At 38.3% G+C, this 22,863-nt stretch overlaps 1 protein-coding gene across 1 annotated transcript; it reads left to right on the forward strand.

The window, feature by feature from the left end:
* Window positions 1–1,481: 1,481 nt before the first annotated feature.
* Window positions 1,482–21,614, forward strand: cpda (carboxypeptidase D, a). Its single transcript, XM_055028099.1, has 21 exons — window positions 1,482–2,272; window positions 3,311–3,558; window positions 7,786–7,928; window positions 8,039–8,208; window positions 8,601–9,001; window positions 9,118–9,309; window positions 10,589–10,756; window positions 10,911–11,020; window positions 11,342–11,444; window positions 11,774–11,916; window positions 12,005–12,174; window positions 12,266–12,562; window positions 12,951–13,146; window positions 13,478–13,613; window positions 13,735–13,881; window positions 14,072–14,170; window positions 14,269–14,333; window positions 14,872–15,003; window positions 15,855–16,040; window positions 17,916–18,018; window positions 19,100–21,614. The coding sequence occupies exons 1-21, from the start codon at window positions 1,632–1,634 to the stop codon at window positions 19,324–19,326; spliced, it is 4,077 nt and encodes a 1,358-aa protein (XP_054884074.1). The 5' UTR covers window positions 1,482–1,631; the 3' UTR covers window positions 19,327–21,614.
* Window positions 21,615–22,863: the final 1,249 nt, after the last annotated feature.

Raw genomic sequence — 22,863 nt, forward strand, 5'->3', positions numbered from 1 at the left:
TATGTCCATGTTTTGATGTTTCCTCAGTGGGAAGCTGGAAATGTTTTTTTTTTCTGTTGTTTTTGAATGCATTAAAAAGATTTGTCATCTATAGTACTAAGATAATTGTTCAGCTTTAATGTATGAGAAAGGAAAATAAGGAAGTGGAAGAGTTTATATCTCTTTATGACAGTATTTTTCCAAAACAAGATCAATTTATTACATAACTCAAAGTTAGTTTGTTTCCAATAGAAGCATGGACACAAAGTGTTTTTGATTTAGCTGTAGAAAAAAAAAAAGAAAAAAAAAATACAGATTTTTTTTGCTAACAATAATATGCAGAAATTGTCACATTCGGGACATTTTTCAAGAGTCTGTGGATGTAATATTAGTTTAAACTCATTTTTGCGCTGGCAATTTATTGGAAAAAGAGCCATGATCCAATAAAAATCAGGGTAGAGTGAAGTCTTTCACCTTAAACAGGCTGAGATAATATTTGTCAAACAAAATATGATAGATGCTGATATACCATCCCATCCATTAAGATTAGAGAAACTTGCATTAGCTTGTCAAAAGAACGTCTTTAGAAAGCAAATCTTTGAATACAAAATGTTTCAAGTTTGAAGCAGGACTGATCAGGAACTAACAAAATGAATACAATGTCATGAAACAGTTAATGTATAACTTGAGTTGACATAAAGTATTAGGTTAACCAGCTTTATATGTAAGTAAATGTGTCTTCCAATGGCTAAATGTTCTGATAATGGCTCCTGAAAGCTTCACAGCCAGCAGTAAACTAAGGCTCCATTTCCCAGAAGCTTTAATTATCTCTTCACATTAATGCTTTTGTCCCTGGCTTAACCAAAGGTTTTCTTTGCATAATTCAGATATTCTTTTTAGACACATTGGTGAGGAGAATAGCTTTAGGCAGACAGTGAGATGCACAGCTGGTTATTTGTGTGCACAACTTCCATCATCATAATTGCTGAATCCATTGAAAAACAGCGCTTCAACTTGGACAAAATTAAGCAATGTCTCAGCTTTTCTTTTGATTTTCTAAATTAGGTCATACACGTCCACAAACTGTTGTTACATTTACTTTTATGTTTAGTTCTTTTTGCAGAATTAAAAATATGCTACCATCATTACACACAAAGAATTTGCAGGAAAAAAAAAGACTCTTCCAATTGGAAAATACTCTCATATACCAGGGGATGATATTTTTGTGCATTTTCTGAACTTGCAGATATAAAGCAAGTACACCGCATAAAGCAGACATACGTAGTTTTTTTTTTTTAAGTCATAAAGTTTCCTCACTGTAGCTATATGAGTAAAATAAAAAAAAAAAAAAAAAAAGACGGCTGTATTTCACACCCGAAATCTCTCAAGTATGCGCGAAACATCAATTTATTTCATTGCGCTCCAGGCTAACTCTCCTGGACCACCTTAAGAAAAGGTTACGTCACATTGTAGCTCCGCCCATTGGGAGGTGAACGGAAGTGAAAGGAAACAGGCAGGCCAGAGCGGCCCTAACAGAGGAAAAACAGCTGTGACGCGAAGAAAGACCTTAAAGAAATAAGGAAAGAAAAACATTCGCTTCGGGTCTTCAGTTGAGGAAACCGGACGTTGCGGAAGTAGATATTAGCTTCAACATGGCGCTCACCTGGGAGCCTCTTTGGAAGACGTTGAAGCAGCTGGTGTTACTTTCCGCCTTGTTTCGTCTGGTTGTGTCTCAGGGTGAAGGCGAGAAGCAGTGGCGACGAAGCGCCGGTGCTTCGGACACGATAGAGACTTACAGCCACTACTACAATCATGTTGAGCTAACGAGACGCCTGCAGGCTTTGGCGCAGACCTACCCCCACATCGCGAACCTGTCGAGCATCGGTCGGTCTGTGGAGGGCAGGGAGCTGTGGGTGATGCGGATCACCGTGGAGCCCGACAAAGACACGCCGGGGAAACCCAAATTCAAGTACGTGGGGAACATGCACGGAGACGAGACCGTGTCCAGACAGGTGTTGGTCTACCTGGTGGAGTACCTGCTGGCTAAGTACGGGGAGGAGGACCGGATCACGCAGCTGGTGAACAGCACGGACATTTACATCATGCCCAGCATGAACCCCGACGGCTTCGAGAGGTCAAAGGAAGGGGACTGCGAAGGTGAAAACGGGGGTCGAAATAATGCCAGAAACAAGGACCTGAACAGAAGTTTTCCCGATCAGTTTGACGGGACAAGAGTGAGTCCAGACGTCATCCCAGAGGTCGTGGCAGTGATCAAATGGATCAAGGAGAAGAAGTGAGTTCTACTGTACAGATGTCATGAAAAAGTGGTCCTGGTCGCCACAACAATGGCCGATTATCTTATTTGTAAGCAAAATGTGTATTTCTAAGGCAAACATATGGAATAAGACCTCCTTAATGTAGTTCTATTCATGAGGTTATTCCTCAGTACTCATCTTTTTGTGGTTATGTTCTTTGTGACCATTTAAGCTTCCAGTTCTTGAGGTCGGGGCTATTTTTTTGGATCATACTTATTAGGGTTTGTCAGAGGAAGTATCTTCTATGGCTGGCCTAAAGCAGTGGATACTTGTCTCATGTTTACTGCGTTGTTTATTTATTTCTTATTATGTGACTAAGTCAAAAAGATGTCAGCTGACATTCACATTCAAAGTTTAGTTGTGTAAAAGTTTTGTTGCCAGTGACTCAGAAAAACAATTTTGGTAGCACCTTCACTTTACATAACTGTTCTCATACCTGCTTAGTGGAATGCTTTTCTCATGCTTTTCTATTTTAGATCAAGAATGTTGCCAGATGAATTCACATTTTATTGTATTTTCAAAGGCCTGAAGCCAGTTATTTAGAGAGATCTGCTATTAACTTACATCATCATTTAATAGATGTGTAGTTCACATGTGACAACATACGTTGACTTATGACTCAAGTAACAAAGGAGACTCAAGACAAACAAAACGGCATTGTGAAAGTACAATAGCATTTAATGAGCAGTTATATTTCTGTTTTCATAAAAAAAATTTGTTTTTAAAAATGAACAGAGTGCTTCACATCATCAGCAGCTGGGATGCAGACAGGAGCATCCATCTTTTTAGGCTGAACAGATATTCTTGCTACTGGCAAGAAAACACTGTGTAATTTGGGAAGTGCCAGTAAAAATGTGTAAAAACTTTAAAATCAATGTGTCTTACAATCTCAGATTGGAAGTTAGCTCTAGGGTGCGTGCTGACGAAATAAACTGTTACTCTTTCTGAGTTGTAGTCGTTTTGAATTGTTTAATTATCGCACTAGCTTACATAAATTGCTGCTCTCGTGTCCACAGGTTTGTTCTGTCTGGGAACCTGCACGGCGGCACTGTGGTGGCCAGTTACCCTTTCGACGACTCTGCCTCCCACATGCAAGAGGGCTTCTACAGCCAGTCGGAGGATGACGGTCTGTTTCGCTACCTGGCCCTGGTGTATTCCCAAAATCACCCTGTGATGAAGACGGGTCAGCCTGACTGTCCCGGCTCTTCCGGAGAAACCTTTAAAGACGGGATCACCAATGGAGCCAAGTGGTATGATGTGCCAGGTGAGTGGTTAAGCGGTTCAGCTGTTCATGTTAAAATGCTAAAAATAAATGTGACGGTGAAAGTCCTCTGCAGTATGATCAATGTGATGTCGGGAAATTAAAAAAAATAGTTCAGTTAGAGATTGCTTCAAGCCCTTATAATCTTAGTCATGTTTTTACAGCCACAGTCAGCTGATTTAGACTGAGTTCAGTTTTATGGATCACATTCTTTGTGCTGTCCAAGAAACGTCTCAATTACAGATGGCCTGCTGTTGTTTTTGACGTTGGCGTAAGTCTGTCATTTGTGGACATAAATCTCTCCCTTAAAGTGGCTGCGCAGGGACCGTCTGTCTAAAAACTAAGAATGTTTCTGATTGTCGGATTGTCTGCAGCTCATTCAGGAATGTTTTGGTGCACAAGCTGCAGCATGTTGAGGATGAATTAGATTCAAGTTGTTTCAGTTTATTTAATTGAAGGTGGGACTTTATTCTTTTATCAGAAACATGGCAGGATTTTATGTCTGTTTTTCTCTTCAGTATAATCTACATTCTGGAAAAGTTTTTTTTTGTGACATATCCTATAACAGATTTAACAAATATGTAAAAGACATATATTTTTATAAAAGTTACATACTCTAGCTTTAAATTAAAGATTGTACTGGTTCCATAATTCTCACATAAAAGTGTTTCTACTAAGAGATAGACTGTTAAACTTGGCAAATAAAGACAAATCAATCATTTCCAGAATATAGATTATCTTTGTTCCAAAAGTATTTCCATTGTTTGTAGTCAAACAGCCTTAAGGGACAAATATTTGTCATCATGCATATCTGGAAGCACTTCTTGTTTTATTGCTCTTGGCTCAAAAGGCATTTTTGTGGCAAGAAAATGTACTATTTTGCTTTGAAAGACAATAATTTAGAATCTGGTCTTTTCATCAGTCATTCTTTAAATATTTGTACTTTTTCTGCTTCCTAAACATGAAAATATACAGTATTCTTCTCTGAGGTCATTAATTCAACATTAAATTCAATCCCCTCCGTCCTGAACTTAAGTAGTTTTTAGTAAATCAGTCATAATTATGGTATGACTGATATTACAACTAATTTATGATCTTTACAAGCAATGTAAAGACAATAGAGGCTGGAATACTTTCTTTGCATATGACATGATGTTTCAAACAGTTCCTGCAACCCTTAACCTCTTGAACACCAGTAAGCTCAATATGTTGCTGCCAATGCAAAAGGAGAATTCCTGTCACTTGGAAAACAACAGCCAACAAAATTTGCATTTGTGTTAATAATTCGTCGCAGTCACTCAATGACGACATTTTAGAGTCGTATTGTGTGGCCCTTATTATTGGTACCGATGCACAGACAACCTGGAACAAATACCATTCTGTTTTCTTTTTGTTTCTACTTTTTGGGATACTTTCAGGTACAGTAACAATTGTGGGTCTGAAACCTGAAATTGGGTCAAGCGTCATATGTTACTTCTTTGGTTGACTTTTCTCGGGGCTGAGGATAGTGCTGTGCGAGTCTGTAGCTTCGGGTTTCGGCTCAGGTTTCCTGTGGCGACGCTCTGCGTTGTAACAAGTTTTATAATGAGAGCCCATCAGGAGGGAACTCCTTATGCATCAGCTCAGCCTGATTTAGTTGCCTTCATGAAAACATGGGTTCCTGGACCCAGTTTGCCTGTCGTTCTCCCTATTATTCTTACCAAGTTTATTGTATGAGATATGATGTATTATTTTATCCCCAAATTATCATTTTTATTTCCCGATTGTATTAATATTTTTAGTCAGATTTGTGGTCCAGTGTTTTTTTTTTTATGGTCCAGTGTTTTTTTTTTTATGTTCACACATTTAAATAGTTATTTAATGACTTACTTGTTTATTAAATTGTTACTTTTTGACCAGGCTTATCTTGGCTCTTGGCTGTCGAAAAAAATTAACCCACCATCAAGTAGAGACAGATTCTGCTCTTCATATGATTCAAGATAAGCACCACTTAGTGAGAAATAGTTAAATAAAGGGACGCCACTGTCCAAAATGTCACCTAAATTTGGACTCACCGGCACTGGATGGAAACATTGTCTGGAGGACATGGAGTGAGATCATGAGAAGCCGAGGCAAACTGGCAGGAGGGAGAGTGAGGAACAGAGGACGGTTCTGTTTGGCAGACAGAGCCTGAAATAATAATCCATCGTCATGTTTCACAATGATTCACTGTAATCTAATCAAGAGCTCTGCTGCTTCTTTAACCGTACAATAACCTGAAACTGGATTTAAGTTTTGACTTTTCAATTTAAGTTTTTTTTCCGACTAACGACTATTTCAAAAACCAAGTAGTTTATAGGATAATTGTTCCAGAACTGAAACCCTAGAGGAGTCTGAGGTCACTGCAGTCCCTGAATCTGTGCCGCTTGTCTTTGTTTCTGTGAACAGCCGACAGGTCTACTTAGAAAAACAGGTGCTTCTCCTTGGTGTTTGATTTTTATAGCTCAACCACTGCAGACATCCTGCAGTAAAGTGCATCCTGGTCTAACTCAGGTTTTGACTTGATTGTCTGTTCAGTGGTTTCCTGCTGCATTCAGGGTGTGACAATCTCCTACTTCAACAGGATATTTAAGCCCAGGTCTGCAGGTCTGTGCGTTTGTTAGACTTTGCGGGTGCAGGGTGTTTACTTTAGTGCTTTGCTTCAGTGACAGTTTAAGCAGATGTAGCCAGAGACAAAGGCTTATGTCTTCTGGTCAGTTTTATGCTCTATAGCTTTTATGTTGTGGCAGGTTGCTAATAATTTTCTGTCATTACTGAATGTAGACCCTCATATTACTCATTCTTCATAGGTGAGATATTTTAAAATATTTTACATATAGTTTGGTTGCCATGTTACCCAGCTCTGTCTCTTTCCTCAGAGCTTAAAGTCTCAAAGGTGCCCTGAAGGCAAATTTGAGTACGCTCCTCCTTCAAATAAACGCCGAGGCCGTGTTTCTTTATGTTGTGGGCTGGTTTTTATAACTGGTGGGTTTGCAAGCAGGTTATGTTTGTCATTTTCGTTCAACAGCAAGAAGGATGACAGTCCTTTTTCAACAGCTGACAGAGCACATGAACACTTCTGTTAGGTAGACCTGCAGCCAACCTCTCAGCAGGCACACAACTTAGCTGGAAGCACTTCTGATTGGGCCAAGCCTCCTTTGTGGCAGCAGCAGCGAGTTGGGCGTGTGACCTCCAGCAGCATGGCAGGAGCCCTGCTGTCATGCTGCGAAGTGGTTCCATTAAGCTTGTGTCAGCATTAATGAAAAAAATTTGAGTTAAACGGTTCAGCAAAAAAACAAAACCAATAAAAAACGATGAATGTTTTACACTGGCGTGTAGTAATTGGAGAACTGTTTTCTAGGTGTTGCCTTGAATAACCAGGAAAACTCCCGTTGAGATCCAGATCTGATTTGCAAGAGAAACCCTGGCATAAATTTGCAGAAATAGAAAATAATAATTGATTAAAATCTGTTGTCCATAACTTTTAAAATCAAAACACGCTGACAGCGGAAAGTTAGTTATTCTACTTATAAAAGCACTGAGTTGTAACCCAGTGCTGACAAATGCTATGCCATTCTGATACATTTACACTTAGCTAGCTGGATTACTTCAAAAAGTATAATTATGAAGTCGTGTTTTGCTATTCTAAAATGTACTTTGGAAGAGTCTTCAAAGAGTCTCAAAGTCTTAAGTCAAGAGCTCTAAAATTAGAAGGAATCCTGGAGTTTTTTTATTTAGAAAAAACGTTTTTCCTCTGTAATTGAGAATGGAGTGAGCTGGTGCCATTGAACAAGTTATTTTTCTGTGCACAGTTCTTGACCCCATTTACTCCGACTGCTTAATAAGGTTGTAACTGTTTGACTTGGTTTCTGTGGCCACCAAGCGTGCAGTCATGGCTGCTCTTAACCGATGGGACTTCTGACTGCCCAGAACTGCTCCACAGAGATGGTCAGCCTGCTCTCCTATGTGTGTTGACTTTACCAGAAGGTTCAGTGACTTGTGAACTGCAGATGCTTCATTGGACTTTTAGTCGCAGTAAATAATCTCTCACCAGAAGTATTCAAGTGTAAAGTCAAACCCTGACCTTACCATAAGAAATATTGTCTGGTAGCTTAAGAGAGTATCCAGTTATATTGTAGAGTATGACAAATTTTAGATGTGAAATTAGACCGTTGTAGTGTGTGATGTTTATGATGATGCTGTGTTATTCAGGAGGAATGCAGGACTACAACTACCTGTATGGAAACTGCCTGGAAATCACCATGGAGCTGAGCTGCTGCAAGCACCCTAATGCCTCTAAGCTGCATGAGGAATGGGATCTGAACAGGGAGTCCCTTCTGGCCTACATGGAAAAGGTAAAGCTCACTAAGAATAAGTTTATCCTTTAGAAACTAAAGCATCTCTCTGTCATCATGCGTCTCTCAGTACGAATCCTTTCTAAACTCACAGTGCTATTTTCTTCCAGGTACACATGGGAGTTCGTGGCTTTGTGAAAGATGCAGTTAGCGGTGCTGCCCTCAGCAATGTCAGCATTGTGGTTGCTGGAATCCGCCACAACCTGACCACAGCAAAATTTGGAGACTACTACCGCCTTCTGCTGCCGGGAACCTACAATATCACAGCTGTGGCTCCAGGGTGAGTTTCTCTACACATTTGGTTCAAAGTGAAGCTATTTATTAAGCAACCGCCTTTAAAGCATAGTGGCACTTTATTTATTCATTATGTCACATCGCTAGGTAATTTTAGCGTTCTCAGAATAAAGGGGCTAAATACAAATTCCTTCCACACTTCTTAGTATTTTATTAAAAACTCTTTGCATGTTCTTTCTTTTACTTCACAGTTCTGCACTATTTTGTGTCAATTTGGTGATTTTTCACCCAATATTTAAAAGAAAATGCCTCATCAATCTAGTGGAGAACGTTCTGGTAAAGCAAAAACCAGAATAATGACACAGTTGGGGTGTCGCTTTTTGTAATTTTGATATTAAAGCCTAATTGTTCTCAATGTGTCTTTCTCTGTGTATGCAGGTACCTACCAGAGACATTCAACAATGTTCAGGTTATTGATGGCAAACCCACAGAGATTAACTTCACCCTGCAGCCTGTTGTCAGTGAGGCTGCAGGTAAAACCCCCCAAACTACAACCTCAGCTCCACCCACCAGTCACCCCGTTACATCCTCCACGAAGGCTTCCAACAGCAGCCAAGCTCACACAGTTCCCACCACCCCTCCATTCGTCCCACCTCGTCATGAGCCCATCCATCCAAAAGAGTTTCGTCACCACAACTATGCAGACATGGAGCTCTTCTTACGAAAGTACAGCAGTGAGTTTTCGTCCATCACCCATCTTCACTCCATCGGCAGCTCTGTACAAGACCGGGAGCTGTATGTGATGATAATCTCGGACAACCCTAAAGTTCACGAGCATGGTGAGCGGCAAACTGCACAACACAATGAGAGCAGCTGCCCGTTTTTTAAGGTCTTTTATACAGGATGTGTATGTATATTGTTAAAGCATTGACATGTTTCTCTTTATCTCTTTCAGGGGAGCCGGAGTTCAAGTATGTGGGCAACATGCATGGAAATGAGGTGGTGGGAAGAGAATTGCTGCTCAACCTCATTGAATATCTGTGTCGCAACTATGGTACCGACCCTGAGGTCACTCAGCTGGTCAACAACACTAGGATTCACATCATGCCCTCCATGAACCCCGATGGCTACGAGGTGGCTGTCGAAGGTAAGAGAAATATTTACAGGCATACAATTTCAGCCTCCTGGAGACTGAAATCATATGTTTTCTTTAATTTAAGACTTTTTTAAGATGTAGCTTTTGGTAAATATATGGCTTTCATCCTCGTATTCGAGGATGAGTTATGCTTGCACTGCAAAACTGCGAGCAATTTCATTGCTTTGCAAAGTGTAGTATATCTATAGTAATGGATCTGGTGTTTTTGATACTGTAGCTTCCAGATGTCAACTCTCCAATTAAGACATGTGGAAAAAATAAATCTGTGATTTAGGGCTGCTACTTAGAGATGCTGCATATTGCATAAATAAATGCCCTGCTATGAAATAATTAAATAATTGCTACACAAATGCTATTGGAATGTCCAAATAATAATCTCATGCTACACTATGCATATACTCTGTCTTCACTGATAAAAATTCATTCACCTTTTGATAGTGCAGGGCACTTGGAAAAGTCTTTTTAGTGACACAGCAACTAGTTATTTGAACTCTTGAAGGCACCTATATCCTTTTTATGGTATTTAATACTGTTAGCGCAAGATAGTCAAGAGGTTATTTAAGAAAAGAAGACAAAAGGTCAACACCATGGAACAAAGGGATATACTCTTTAGCTGTATATCCCTTTGTTATACAGTTCTTCATGCACAGTAACATCAATTTAAGCATAAACAACGCAAACACACTTCCTAACAGAACTAGATGTTTTCTGAGATGCACATATTCAGACACCTTAAAGCAATATTTCACAAGTCATTTTTTCATTTGACTGTTTCAACATATTTATACCATTCAATTACAAACCATTAAATATATGTGTATTTGTGTCAAGTCTTTTATGCTTTTTCTGGATATCTGTCAACCGTTTTTTAAACCTGTCCTACAAAAACAAAAAAACCCTTTTAAAATAATTATGCTTCCTTTTGCCCATGCATGATGACTGTTCATGCATGGGCACAGGTTTCTTCAAACCTATGCCCAAAAATAGGTTGATTTATGGAATGATTCAAAGCAGCTTTAGCAGACGTTCACTAGTAAGTGTAGTAGCTGTTTTTATGTCACCATCTCCCTTTTTATTGTGAAATTCATGTGCCCTCCTTCAACTTCTGTGTTTAACTTTTGAGCTGCTTTTCTGTGTGACACCGTTTAGTCAATAATTATTGCAGAAGTACAAAAGGAAGCAAAATTTAAAGCACAAACCTTCAAACAGGAACATGCTTCAGTGACTGTTGCATAGCAGTGACTCATCACCTGAATCTGCTTCCCTGTAGGTGACGTGAAGGGCTACAGAGGACGGAACAACAGCAATGATTATGATCTGAATCGCAACTTCCCAGACCAGTTTATCACCATCACCGAACCCAGGCAGCCAGAGACAATAGCCGTCATGAGGTGGTTAAAGAGCACCCCGTTTGTTTTGTCTGCAAACCTTCACGGAGGTAAATACGTCCTTCAGTGTAAATGTTGTCATTTAATTAGATTTATACATACATTTTCTATTTCATCCACTAAACACCTTATTATTTAGCACCACAGATGCTTGTTAATTACACTAAAAAAAGCAACGAAATGCAATGTTTTTGTGAAATACAGGCTCCTTAGTGGTCAACTACCCCTTCGATGATGACAAAGAAGGCCTTAGTCATTACAGCAGGTCACCTGATGATGAAGTATTTAAGCAGGTGGCCAAAGCATACTCACAGGTAAATTAATCTCTTCCTGGGTAAAATATCTGCTCATAGTTTCATTCATGTGTTTATAAACTATCATCATATACCGTGCCTCACAGAATTATTAATACCTCTTCAACCTTTTCTTGTTTTGCCTTTTTAAAAACCTGATAAATTACATACAACCACAAAATGGAAAGAAAATAATACACATTTATCAGATTATTTTTTGCAATGAAGCAAAAGTTGAAAAAGACAGGCTCACTCTTGCCTGTTCAATCTGTGGAGAAATTTGGCTTTGAACATCAAAACAATTGAAGTCATTTAGTTGTTTTGTATTGAATTTGTGTGCAGGAGAATCCTCTCATGCACAAAGGTCACCCTTGTGATAACCTGTATCCAGAGGACTATTTTGAGGATGGCATCACTAATGGAGCCAACTGGTACACTGTTCCTGGTAGGCCTTCATTGCTCAGTTCTCATTGAAAGCCAACTATTTACATAAATAAATAGTATTTTCTTTTCAAGATTTGAAATGTGCTTTTCTCATTCCTGCTTTGAATGTCTTAAAAAAATAAAAATAGAAATGAGGAGTAAAGAGACAAATACTTTTTTCCAGTATTGTAGACTCCTCTTGTTACTTATCTTCAAACTAGAAGAGTCCGCTGCTGGACAGTTGGTAAAATGAAGGTCAAAGTTTGTCTGCCCTGGCTTTAATTATGGCTTTAGTCAGAGAAGTGAACTCAGTGCCAGTGCCAAAAATGATTAAGACTTCATTTTTCCCAGGTGGGATGCAGGACTGGAATTACGTCAACACAAACTGCTTTGAGGTGACCATCGAGCTGGGCTGCGTCAAGTACCCGCTGGCAAAAGAGCTGCCAAAATACTGGGAACAAAACTGGAGAGCTCTGCTGCAGTTTATGCACCAGGTACAAAAAGCAGGAGTTAACGATAGCATGTACTTCACTTTCACTATTTTCTACTTACTCCTGTTTGTTTTGTTGTTTGTCACTGCAGGTTCACACGGGAATAAAAGGCACAGTTTCTGATGACCAGGATAAAGTGGGAATTCCCAATGCCACCATCAGTGTGGGGGTAATAGACCACAACATCACTACAGGTCATACTGGAGACTACTGGAGACTGCTGGTTCCTGGGACTTATGCAGTCACTGCCTCTGCTGATGGGTAACGTTTTTATTTCAGAAAGTGAAACTCACCAGAGAAAAGGGTTCCCTTCCACTACCTAAAATACCCTTTTTTATTTTTATCTGTAAAGATATAAGCCCTTGACGACCTACGCTACAGTCTCAAAGGACCAGGCAGAGGTAGTGGACTTCAGGCTGACCCGCTTAAACTCGGAAAATACCGGTCAAACTGTTCCCCAGCTGACCCAGAGCCCATCGGACAGGGAGCTCTACAGCTTGATAAAGGAGCTGTCCCTGGACCAAGGTTTGGAGCAGCTGGTCAAGAGCACAGCCACCGATAACAACTTTCGCTACCGACGCCCAAAAGACCTGGAAGCTTTCTTGAGGGGCCTCACACTGAACTTCCCCCAAATTACATCTTTACACATGTGGGTATGCTGTTAATATTCAAAACCACTGACTTACAGGGTCTGGGTGCTAAATCGACTTTACTGATTTGTCAAATATTTGGTTTCTGAAGATTTTATTATTGGAAAATCTGTATTTTTTTGTTTTCATCAATAGGCATCTTTAGTTTTCATAGCTCAGAGTGGTGAGAGCAAGCTCAGGCCTCCCAGAGATTTTAATTTTAAGCCTTACTTCCCAGCATTGTGTTACCTTGTAGTTTTTAGAATAAGCATTCATCTTTGAATTGATCTCAAAGTTGTTAAGCAAGGTTGCTGCAAGGTTTAGCTTCATCTGCTGTTGACTGAGTTGGGCGTCAACGCATCAATGTATTTCTAACCATTCATGTGATTTTGTGTTTCTTGTGTTTAGACTGGGTGAAAGTGTAGAGTTTAGAAACATTTTGGCCCTGGAAATCTCCAACAATCCAGAAAAACCAGAGCCGTCTGAACCAAAGATCCGCTTCGTGGCGGGTATTCATGGCAACGCTCCTGTGGGCACGGAGCTGCTGCTGGAGTTTGCCGCCTGTCTGTGCATCAATTATGGCAAGAACCCCGCCATTACCAAGGTTAGCGTCGGTATCGCCCTAAATACACGGAGCCCTGCAAACATTTTATGTCAGCCGGCACAGACAAACTGCAACAGTCCACCCTAAAACATGTGTTTTCAAAATAGTAAAGTTCAAATGCATGGCACACTTCAGGCTTGTATTTGCAAAGAATGCTCAAATTCATGTATTTTTACCATGTTATATTTGTTCTCTACTTTCTGAGGGTCTGTCACATAAGATTCTATTAAAATACAACCAGACAGAATGTGAACAAGTTCAAGGGGTCTGAATACTTTGCATGCATTTTTATGCGCGTTAATTTGACTTCTGTACGTTTTCTATTCTCCAGCTAATCAACGAGACCCGCATTTTCATTGTGCCCTCCATCAACCCTGACGGACGGGAACAGGCAGCGGAGAAGAAATGCTCATCCAGCCGCGGCCTGACCAACTCCAATGACAAAGATCTTGACAAGACGTTTTTCGGTCTGTTATTTGGATACGTATTTATTGCTACATTTCCGTCAAAAACTTGTTTGGAATAAAATGCAGCTGAATTACATTAGACTTGATTAAAAGATCCATTTTCCTTTCCTGCTTTTAACAGGTAACTCATCGCAGCAATTGATGAAGCCAGAACCAGAGACCAAAGCAATGATGAATTTTATTCAAAGCAATGACTTCAGTCTGTCTGTCGCCCTGGATGGAGGCGCTCTGGTTGTCACCTACCCTTATGACAAACCTGTTCAGACTGGTAACACCTCTTTGTATAGCTAAACATTTTGTCTCATTATTTCTCTTGTGCTTTGTAACCTATTATGCCTCTTTACTTTAAGACAAAACTTTCCCACGGTGATGATGTTTGATTTTCAAGTTTTCATGATAATCCTCTCTTTATTATCACCAAACTGGATGAAATTAAATGTTAATTTTTGTTTTTGTAGTTAATAATGAAGCAACTTTGAAGAACTTGGCGAAAGTGTACGCCAAGAACCATCCCAAGATGCACCCCGGTGATACTGCATGTTCCAACAACGGGCAAAGTATGACTTGATTTTTATTAATGGATGTCATGTCTGTCATTTATATCTGTGAGTTAAGATAATCATGTTTGTAAACTGTCTGCTTTCACTGTACTCAGTGGGAAATGTCCCAGATGGAGTGATGAAAGCAGCAGAGCTGCACAGTCACATGGGGAGCATGAAGGTAAAACTTTTCAACTGCAATAAAAGTTTTTTAATGGAAGATTTAACAACAAAGTACTTTTTTATTGTGATTGGGTTGTTTGGAAAATATACACAATATGTGTATAGAGACACATATAAACTTGATTTATACCCCTTGATTTATATCCCATTGTTAATCCTTATGACTTAATATGAAGTTATTTTGGGAATGATTATTGCTAGGTTTTAAAGTGGGATTTTTGGAAATTTTCTCCCATTCTCCCAAGCATTTGTCAGGTCAAACACTGATGTTGGATGAGAAGGTCTGGCTCAAAATCTCAAATTCATCCCAAAACATTTTCCATTAGGTTTTGGTTTGGAACATATGGTGGCTGGCCCAGTCCTTTTAAACCAAACTTGCTCATTCGTGTCCTTCTGGGCAATGCTTTGAGCTGTGGGGCAGTTAGGAAGGGAATCAGGAACATCTCTGAACTGTATTCACTCACAAAGTGTTATTTCATCTTTTACTTTCTTTTATCTGTTATCTCATGTCACATTTCATTCTCATGTCATTCCAGGACTTCAGCATGGATTTCGGACACTGCCCAGAAATCACAGTGTATACTGGCTGCTGTTTGTTTCCTGCTGCTAATCAGCTGAGCACACTCTGGGCTGAGAACAAAAAGGCTCTCCTCAGCATGCTGGTGGAGGTAAGATTTTATTCTGAATATCTATGATTTTTAATAAAGTACTTTTATATTAAAATGTTTTGTTTAGCATTTAGATTTTTTTTTTTAATTTCTAAGAAAATATTTTAGTATTCCTATTTTTTTGTTGTTGTTTTTAAATTCAGTTTAAGATTGTCATTCACTTTCAGGTTGCTATTTACTTGAGTCTTCTCAGATTTTCTTTTTTATTGATTTACCTTTAAATCCTCCAACAATCTGAATTATGTAAATGTTTAACTCCCAGGTCTTTGTTCCTCGTATGGGTAATATCTACAGACACTGCCCTCAAGAAAAAAAGTAACTAACAGAGGAGTCTTATTAAGAAAAGCACATTCTAAAGGACGACTTTCTAAAAGTTTGGATTTATGACCAAAGCAAAATTCTTAGAAAAGCATTTTCAGATCTGGATATAAAAAATATCTGTATCTATAAATACAAATATTTTTGTATTTCTATTATGCAAACGTTACAAGCAATTGTTTTAGGACAGTAGAAATTGGTAATACAACAACCAACACATGAACTATCCATCCCTAATCTAAAAATATTCCCCATTATTAGTTCACGTTTGTATTTAGAAATTGGCTAAAAACTATGAAACCATCAAGTTTTCTTCGACAAAAAAAATTTTTTTTAGATCTATTGATAAATTCTGAGATTAAGAATTCTACAATTGTTAAAAAATAAATGTCACTTGAAAATGTCCTTTTTTCTGTTGTGTAATCTTATCATCTGAGTAAATTTTATGAAATTGTATTGATGTATTAAATATTTCCATAGTCTAATGGCATAGTATTAGAGGTGTGTCACAAACCATGGATGTTTGTGCTCAGGTCCATAAAGGGGTGCGTGGCGTAGCGAGGGACAAAAGCGGGAAACCAATTGTCGGAGCGACCATTTTTCTGAACACGATCCTGAAAGTCTCTACTAATGGGGGCGGCTACTTCCACATCCTCGTCTCCCCGGGCACCCATAGTATTGACGCCATCGCTGACGGCTATCAAAGTCACCATAAACAGGTACGATGTGTTTTACGTGCAAATACTTTATATATAGCATAGAAGTCAGAACTTAGAATAACATACAGTTATGTATGGAATGTCTGCATCTGGCTGCAACGGCCCTCGAAGCACCTCGAAGCATAGACTTTCAATGTAAACCAGACGCACCTGATGCTCAACACGCGCTTGGTGAGAACGTACCAAGATATTTGCCTGAAACCCTCTGCCATAAATCTGTGTAATATTACTTTTTTTGTTTGTGTTTAATAACTGAAATGAAGGTTTTACTTTCTTAACGCATCTCTCGATTCTAATGACTGACTCACTGGAGCGTTTGGAAAAATACAAACCTCAAAATGTTTTCTTTTAAATTGAGGATTTTTAGTTTAGAAATGACTTCTCTTTATCAGTGGAACCTCTAATATGTTCATGTATTTAACCATTAGTGTACAACATCATTTTGGAACGAGATGGATATAAAAACTTTTTACCTGCAAGCCAATATGTCTCACAAAAATTCACAATGAGGATTATAACACATTTCAAATTGTACAGATGTGGCTGAAAAACGAAACGACAGCCAATAGAAGTATACAGTAATACGTTTAACAGTGAGAAACCCCATGCTTATTATTGAAAGTCTTTGGAGGAATTTTACCACAGTTCCCCTTTGCAGTCCATATCTATAGAAGGTGTTGAACGAAGCACACAGAACCTCTCCGTCACTTCCATCTTTCCATCTGGGCGCTCTGAAATCTCCAGTGTCGGATAGGCCATCTCGTCCAGCAGGCGTTCCTTGATGACAAACCCCATCTCCAGGCTGTAATGCCTCTGCTTCCCACAGGGCCTGTAGAGTAGGGGATCCACCACAGAGTGATAGGTCTTCTGGAAGTCTTCCACTGAATAACCATGGATCATCAGAGGAGCACCTGAGGTCTCCTCCGTCTTGACGGCTTCGGAGCTGCGCAACTGATCAGAGAAATCTGGAATGACTGCAGCGTTCCTGATATACCTCTCATCCAGCGGTTTCTCGGGGTCGTGCTCCTCAAACATAAGCTGCGAACTAAATGGCGGAGCCAACAAGAAGTTCCTCTCCTTAACAGTCTGTCCATACTTTTTAGGGCATCGAATGCTCTGTCTCAACTCATAGGGGAGCATCTCATTTACCTGAAGAGAGAAATAACGTTAGTGTCAAAGATTCTGCTGTTATCAGAAAACAGTACAAAAATGTCCTAACAGTAGAAGAAGACACAGAGAGCTTCTACTCTGCAGCCAATCTCTGTTTGGGTTCAAATCATTTTACTAAAATGCATCTGCCTTGTTGTAATCCAGCAACTTCATCCTTCATGTGATTTTGTAAGTTACCTTTCAGCTGAATATATTAGGATTTTTTTTTCTCTCCAACACTTTTTTTTAGAGTTACAAACCTGCAGCAGGTTATACTAAACAGACACACCTGCAGAAGGAATCAGCTGATTAGATGATTAGATGATAACCGGCTCTGTTGTCAAAGAAGCTTTGAGAGATGGAGATGTTTCTATTTACCTTATTTAAAAAACAACATCCTGATTGGATACAAAGATGTGACCTTTTAATTTCTCTCCTTCAAACCGTAAAGTATGAGAGCATGAAACCAGTGCATTTAATATTTGCTTTACTTTGAATTCCTCAGCGCTTGATCAGATGTGAATAGACCAATACAGTTACCATTAAAACTTTCAAAAGTGAAGTTTCAATAACCCTGTATCAGCGTTCACTTCAGGTTGGAAAAAAAGGCCACTCCACAAACTTAAACAGTAACACATTTTGTTCATTGCTCCAATATGAATTATATATGATAAAGGAATGTTTGGTAATGTTAACTATTTGCTTTTGTTTTTTTCTGTTTTCCAGGTTGTGGTCACTTCCCATGAAGCTGCTGCTTTTGTCCTGATAGAGTTTGATGTAGACAAGAGCATATTTGGATTTCAAAGGGAGTTTGTTGTGGCCTGTGCAGGTAGTTATCAGAAGAGCCTTATGTAGATGGAGAGTTTTTATGCAAGATTTCATCCATCATGTTCTTGGGTGTCAATATTTTTACTGTAACAACTCCTTTAACATTCAAAACTTTGGTTTCTGACAAAATGTATGGTTGTCTTTTTTTTTTTTTACTTAAGTCAAGTTTGCCTAATAAGACTAGTAGCGCCACCTGGTGGACAAACAGAAAAGTTAAAACTTAATTGCTAATTCTTGAAAATTAAGCTTTACCATAAAGGGATTCATTTGTGTATGTTGTAAATGTAGAATCAAAATATTAACTTGTCAAAGGTTTTCAATAAGGCACAATGTTATTTTTCTTAGGAACTAATATGTCAGGTTTTGTCTTCTTTAATAAAATTTTAATGAAAAAATCTGATACTATTATCTGGCACTTTTAAAATGCATTCTGTAAACGGAGAAAAGCATATTATAAATGTCTCAGGACAATTATTGACTCAAAACAAATTGAAAAACAATGAGTTTTTGTGTGTAAGAAGATACAAACTCACACCTAGAAGTTGAGTTTTTAAAACTCTGCAGAGTTTGAACCTACATCCATCATATTGGTATTGTTAAAAAGGTACTTTAATACTTTTGGATTAGTTTGTTTTGACACGCAAGTCACTGACAACACTGTGACCAAACAAACTTCCAACTTTTTGTGAAAGATAAAACAAGCTTTAAGCCTCTGAAATTACCTTAGTTGTACTGAAAATGTACAATCTGTGGTTAAAAGCCTTAGAATGTTTTTTTTTATTGTTTTTTTTTATTCAAAGTGGATTACAGTGTTTAAAAGTCATTATAGCTGTTTGTTTTTATCATCACTGCATGCTGGGGAAGAACAGTTGAAAGCATTAAAATCCCACAAAATCAGAATATCAGCAAAGAGGAATGTATGTAAACTTCTGACCAGAACTGTCCTGAAGTCATCATTTCATTTACAGTTAACTTAAAAGCTGTTTTGTTCTAGGTGAATAATGTTTTCTCTAGTAAAATTAGTTTTTTTTTTTATGCAGATGAAAATGTGTAACAGTGCGTCTCTCATTTTGTATTTGCAGCTGCCACTATGACAGCACTGGTGTTGACGGCGTGCATCATTTGGTGCGTGTGCTCAGCGAAGTCCGACTATCAGAAGGACGGCTTCCACCTGTTGCGGCAGCACCGCGACGAATACGACGATGAAATCCATCTCAACTCCATGGGCTCCAAAAAGTCCCTGCTCGCCCACGAGTTTCAGGATGAAAGCGAAAGCGATGAAGAGACACTTTATGCGAACAAAATCTGAAAGATTTGCACTAGTTTGATTCAGTGATTTTGCTTTTTTTTTTGTATTTTGCTCTTGATTTAAATCCTTAAGGATCTCATTGAACTCTTCATATTACAGTTTCACCGTCTCTCTTTCTGAATGAGTGACATAAGCATTTTCTTTGTTACATCAGTTATTCTGCTGGTGGACTCCTGGCTGACCAGCAGGGGGGGATGGAGGACGACAACAATGATGATGAACACAGAGTGAATGAAGAAATTCCTCTCCAGCCTCATTGATTGTTTGCAGTGGCTTCTTTGTTTTCTGAGGCGTTCAAAAAGGCCTCTGCTTGTTCTGCCCAGTTTAAAGGCCAAGCTGTCAAGTCCAAGTGAACTCCTGAAAACAAATCTAACAAGAAGTTCTGTTTGGCCCAAAATGGATCTTTGAAATAAGCAACAATTTAATAATCCTGGTAATCCAGTTTTATTTAATTTTTAATTTTTATTTGTTGATCCAAAGTAGAATAGCTGCACTGAAAGTGTGCGAGCCTTTGGGAGAACGACTCCAACTCCGTGGTTTGGCTTCTGTAGGTTTATCTGTCCAGTCAGACTGAAATAGATGAGACAAAGCTCCATTTGCTTTCAATAAACTGAGTTTATGCTTAGAATTGATTCATCCAGTAGTCTGCTGAGGAGAAAGGATGAAAAATCTTTCTCGTTAACTTTTTGGCACAATTTTAAGGTGACTTGCCTGAGCGCTTATCAGTTTTTATTTTTCAGGCTTAAATGACATTTGCCCTGTACTGGTAAATGCATCAGGAAAGTTCACCTGAACTAAGGGCTTTTACTCCACCAGAGCGGTTCCAGTTCTAAAATGGTCAGAGTATTTGCTGAAGTCTGGTTCTTATAGAGCAACAACACTACCGTGAGTGCCATGTTTAAAAACTTAGTTTAGTTTTTGAGCTAATTTAAGTAAAATAAAAAAGGTAGAAACTCTGGATAAATTATTAAGAGTTTCATAATCAGTTGAATAAGACTAGCTTTTTGTCTCCCTGTGTTTTTTTAATTTTATTTTTTAAGTTTGATTTAATTGATAAGCTGTTGAAATTAGAGCCTTCATTCATAGATAACAGGATTTGCATAAGCCGGTTCTCTCCCAGGAGATCTACTATTTACTGGTTAAGATGTTCATGGTGATGCAATGATGTGGCATCAAGATGGCTCCATGGCTGTGGAAAAGTGACCAGTTCTTTTGATACCAGTTAAGAACTGCCTCTAGCACCACTGGAACCACTTTGGTGGAACAACCCCAGAACTGGAAAGCAAACACTGTCTGATATCACTGCTGAATGGGGGGAAAAAAGAAGCTAGAGATATGTAGTGATTGTATTTATCATTCCCTTTTTTGATAAATTTATGTTTCAGTATAATTTTGTTCTGTATATGGAAAGTTACTGCTGGCTTTTAGTTGTCCCGTTATTTGCATCATAACCTTTTATTTTTAGCTATACTTTGTTTTCTAACATTTTTGATGGCAAAATACTTTCATGTAAAACCTGGTTTGTTTGCCAATTAATTAATAAAATACATAAAATGTATTTGTGCCCTACAAATTAAAATTGTAGCTCTCAAACCTCTGATATTATCCAGGTAATATGCTCCTCAGTTATCTTCAGGTTGTAACTTTAACTTGAAGTTACAAAAGTTGTTTCTCGCTGACTCATTCTGTGAGAGGCAAGTTTCTCCAAAGACATTGGGAGTCATATGGAAAGCTTTAAAATGGTTGAAAATATGGGTATTTTGTGTCTCTTTTAGGTTTTCTGGCTTCATAAATGTAATCAAAAGCATTTCAAAACAAGCCAGATAAATCACCAAAATCAAAAACGGGATAGATTTGCTCAACTTTGAAAAGCTCAACTGCTGTTGGTTGCTATGAAATCACTGGAAGCGCATTGGGAAAGGCAAATGCACGGTTTAGCAGCAACATACTCTTGCTCGCTCCCACGTATACCCTGACCTCTAGCGATTTTCACAAGAGATTATTTCTTAAACTTGCGTTGGGAGACAGTTTTGTAAATTACTTTTCTCATGCTATGTTTGTGAAGCCCCTTTGAATTCTCTATGAGCTTTGGAAAGTGTCACACAGTCTGGGTGTGAAGATGTTATATAAAGAAACTGGAACTGTAAATATTGTTTGCCAATTGTGCTTGGTGCTTCTTGTGAATCCACACACAGCAGAACATTTCACCAGAGCCTTGATGTGATCTTAATATGCTAGCATGCACAACAAACATGCAAAACTACACAATAAAACACCTGACAGCCACATGTCTTGCTTCAGTTATTTTTTTTCCAGATATTGCATTGTAAACTAGCAGGCCATGAAAGAGAGGAAAACCTAACTTAATTAGAGATATGTAATTAAGAAGGCGGTGGCAATTATTTTAGTAAAAGCGACATGGTGTCCTGTTTATTGGCCTTTAAATCTAATAACAGGTTTTGTCACATTGAGGTGTTTCTCAAAGTTCACTGAAAACAGAAAAAAATTGTTTTGGCTTTTTATTTGAAGAGCTCATCTTTAATTGATATTCTTGCAAATATGTTGTGAACAAGGCATCCTACACAATTGCACGTGTTGGTAATTGGTTTATATCCGGTAAATCTATATAAATACTGGTGTTTGGTAGTTGACTGAAAACCTAATTCTGTGTAGTCAAAATGAACACAAATGTAAAGTCCTGTTTATATATGAGAAATAGAACTGCACACCACAGGTAGAGATGTACTTGAGATTTATATTTATTTAGATACATTAAAACACACACACACAAAAACAACATTGTTTATCAGCTTTAAAGAATTGCGATAAACCAAATGCACATCACAGTTTTCAGATTTTACTTTCAAAAGCTCATTGCTCCACTTTGTTTCTCTAACACAAAATATGGTAATATAGTTAATGTTATTGTTGTAATGTGAACAATCTTGAAAAGTTCAAGAGTTAAGAATATTGTTGTAAGGCACTGCTCAAGAGCTGTACCAGGGACTTTTTAAAGCCTTTACAAATCCTTTTAGCCATTTCCCCTTTTCATTGCGCAGTGCAGGAAGTGTCTGTTTGGGTTTTTAAAAACATATTTTACAAAAAGGGTGAGCAGGCAATATTCCTTCACCAGGGGGATAAATTAATTTAGCAAAAACAGCTGAACAGCCACACATTGAACATTATCATCTTTCTCTCATACAAGTAGAATAGGTAGTATACTTGATTAGAAAAATTTTAAATTGTTTTAAATCCTGGCTTTGCTTTTAAATAGGGTATTTGAGAAGAGACAGAAGACATAATATTAACAAAATATGAAGATATTGATTTCAAATCAAAAGTTGGTAAGGCCCTGTTGGCACAAACACTAACCTACAACAAAAAACATGGTTAAAAAGTAAAATTACAATATAAATATTATATAATATATTTTTAATAAAACTATACAATTTATAAAAAGCAATATGAGATCACCAATAATTTATCACAGTCTGCATGCCTGACAGTCTGAGTTGAGGGCGACAAAATCCCACGCCT

The sequence above is a fragment of the Poeciliopsis prolifica genome, unplaced genomic scaffold (genome assembly GCF_027474105.1).
Source record: "Poeciliopsis prolifica strain line A6 unplaced genomic scaffold, Auburn_PproV2 SCAFFOLD004, whole genome shotgun sequence".
NCBI classification, from domain to species: domain Eukaryota; kingdom Metazoa; phylum Chordata; class Actinopteri; order Cyprinodontiformes; family Poeciliidae; genus Poeciliopsis; species Poeciliopsis prolifica.

Coding starts and splice junctions, on each gene's coding strand:
- cpda (XM_055028099.1), top strand. CDS start 1,632: ATGGCGCTCACCTGGGAGCCTCTTTGGAAGACGTTGAAGCAGCTGGTG. Junction 11,445..11,773: donor CAACTGGTACACTGTTCCTG/GTAGGCCTTCAT, acceptor CATTTTTCCCAG/GTGGGATGCAGGACTGGAAT. Junction 13,614..13,734: donor TCTTGACAAGACGTTTTTCG/GTCTGTTATTTG, acceptor TGCTTTTAACAG/GTAACTCATCGCAGCAATTG.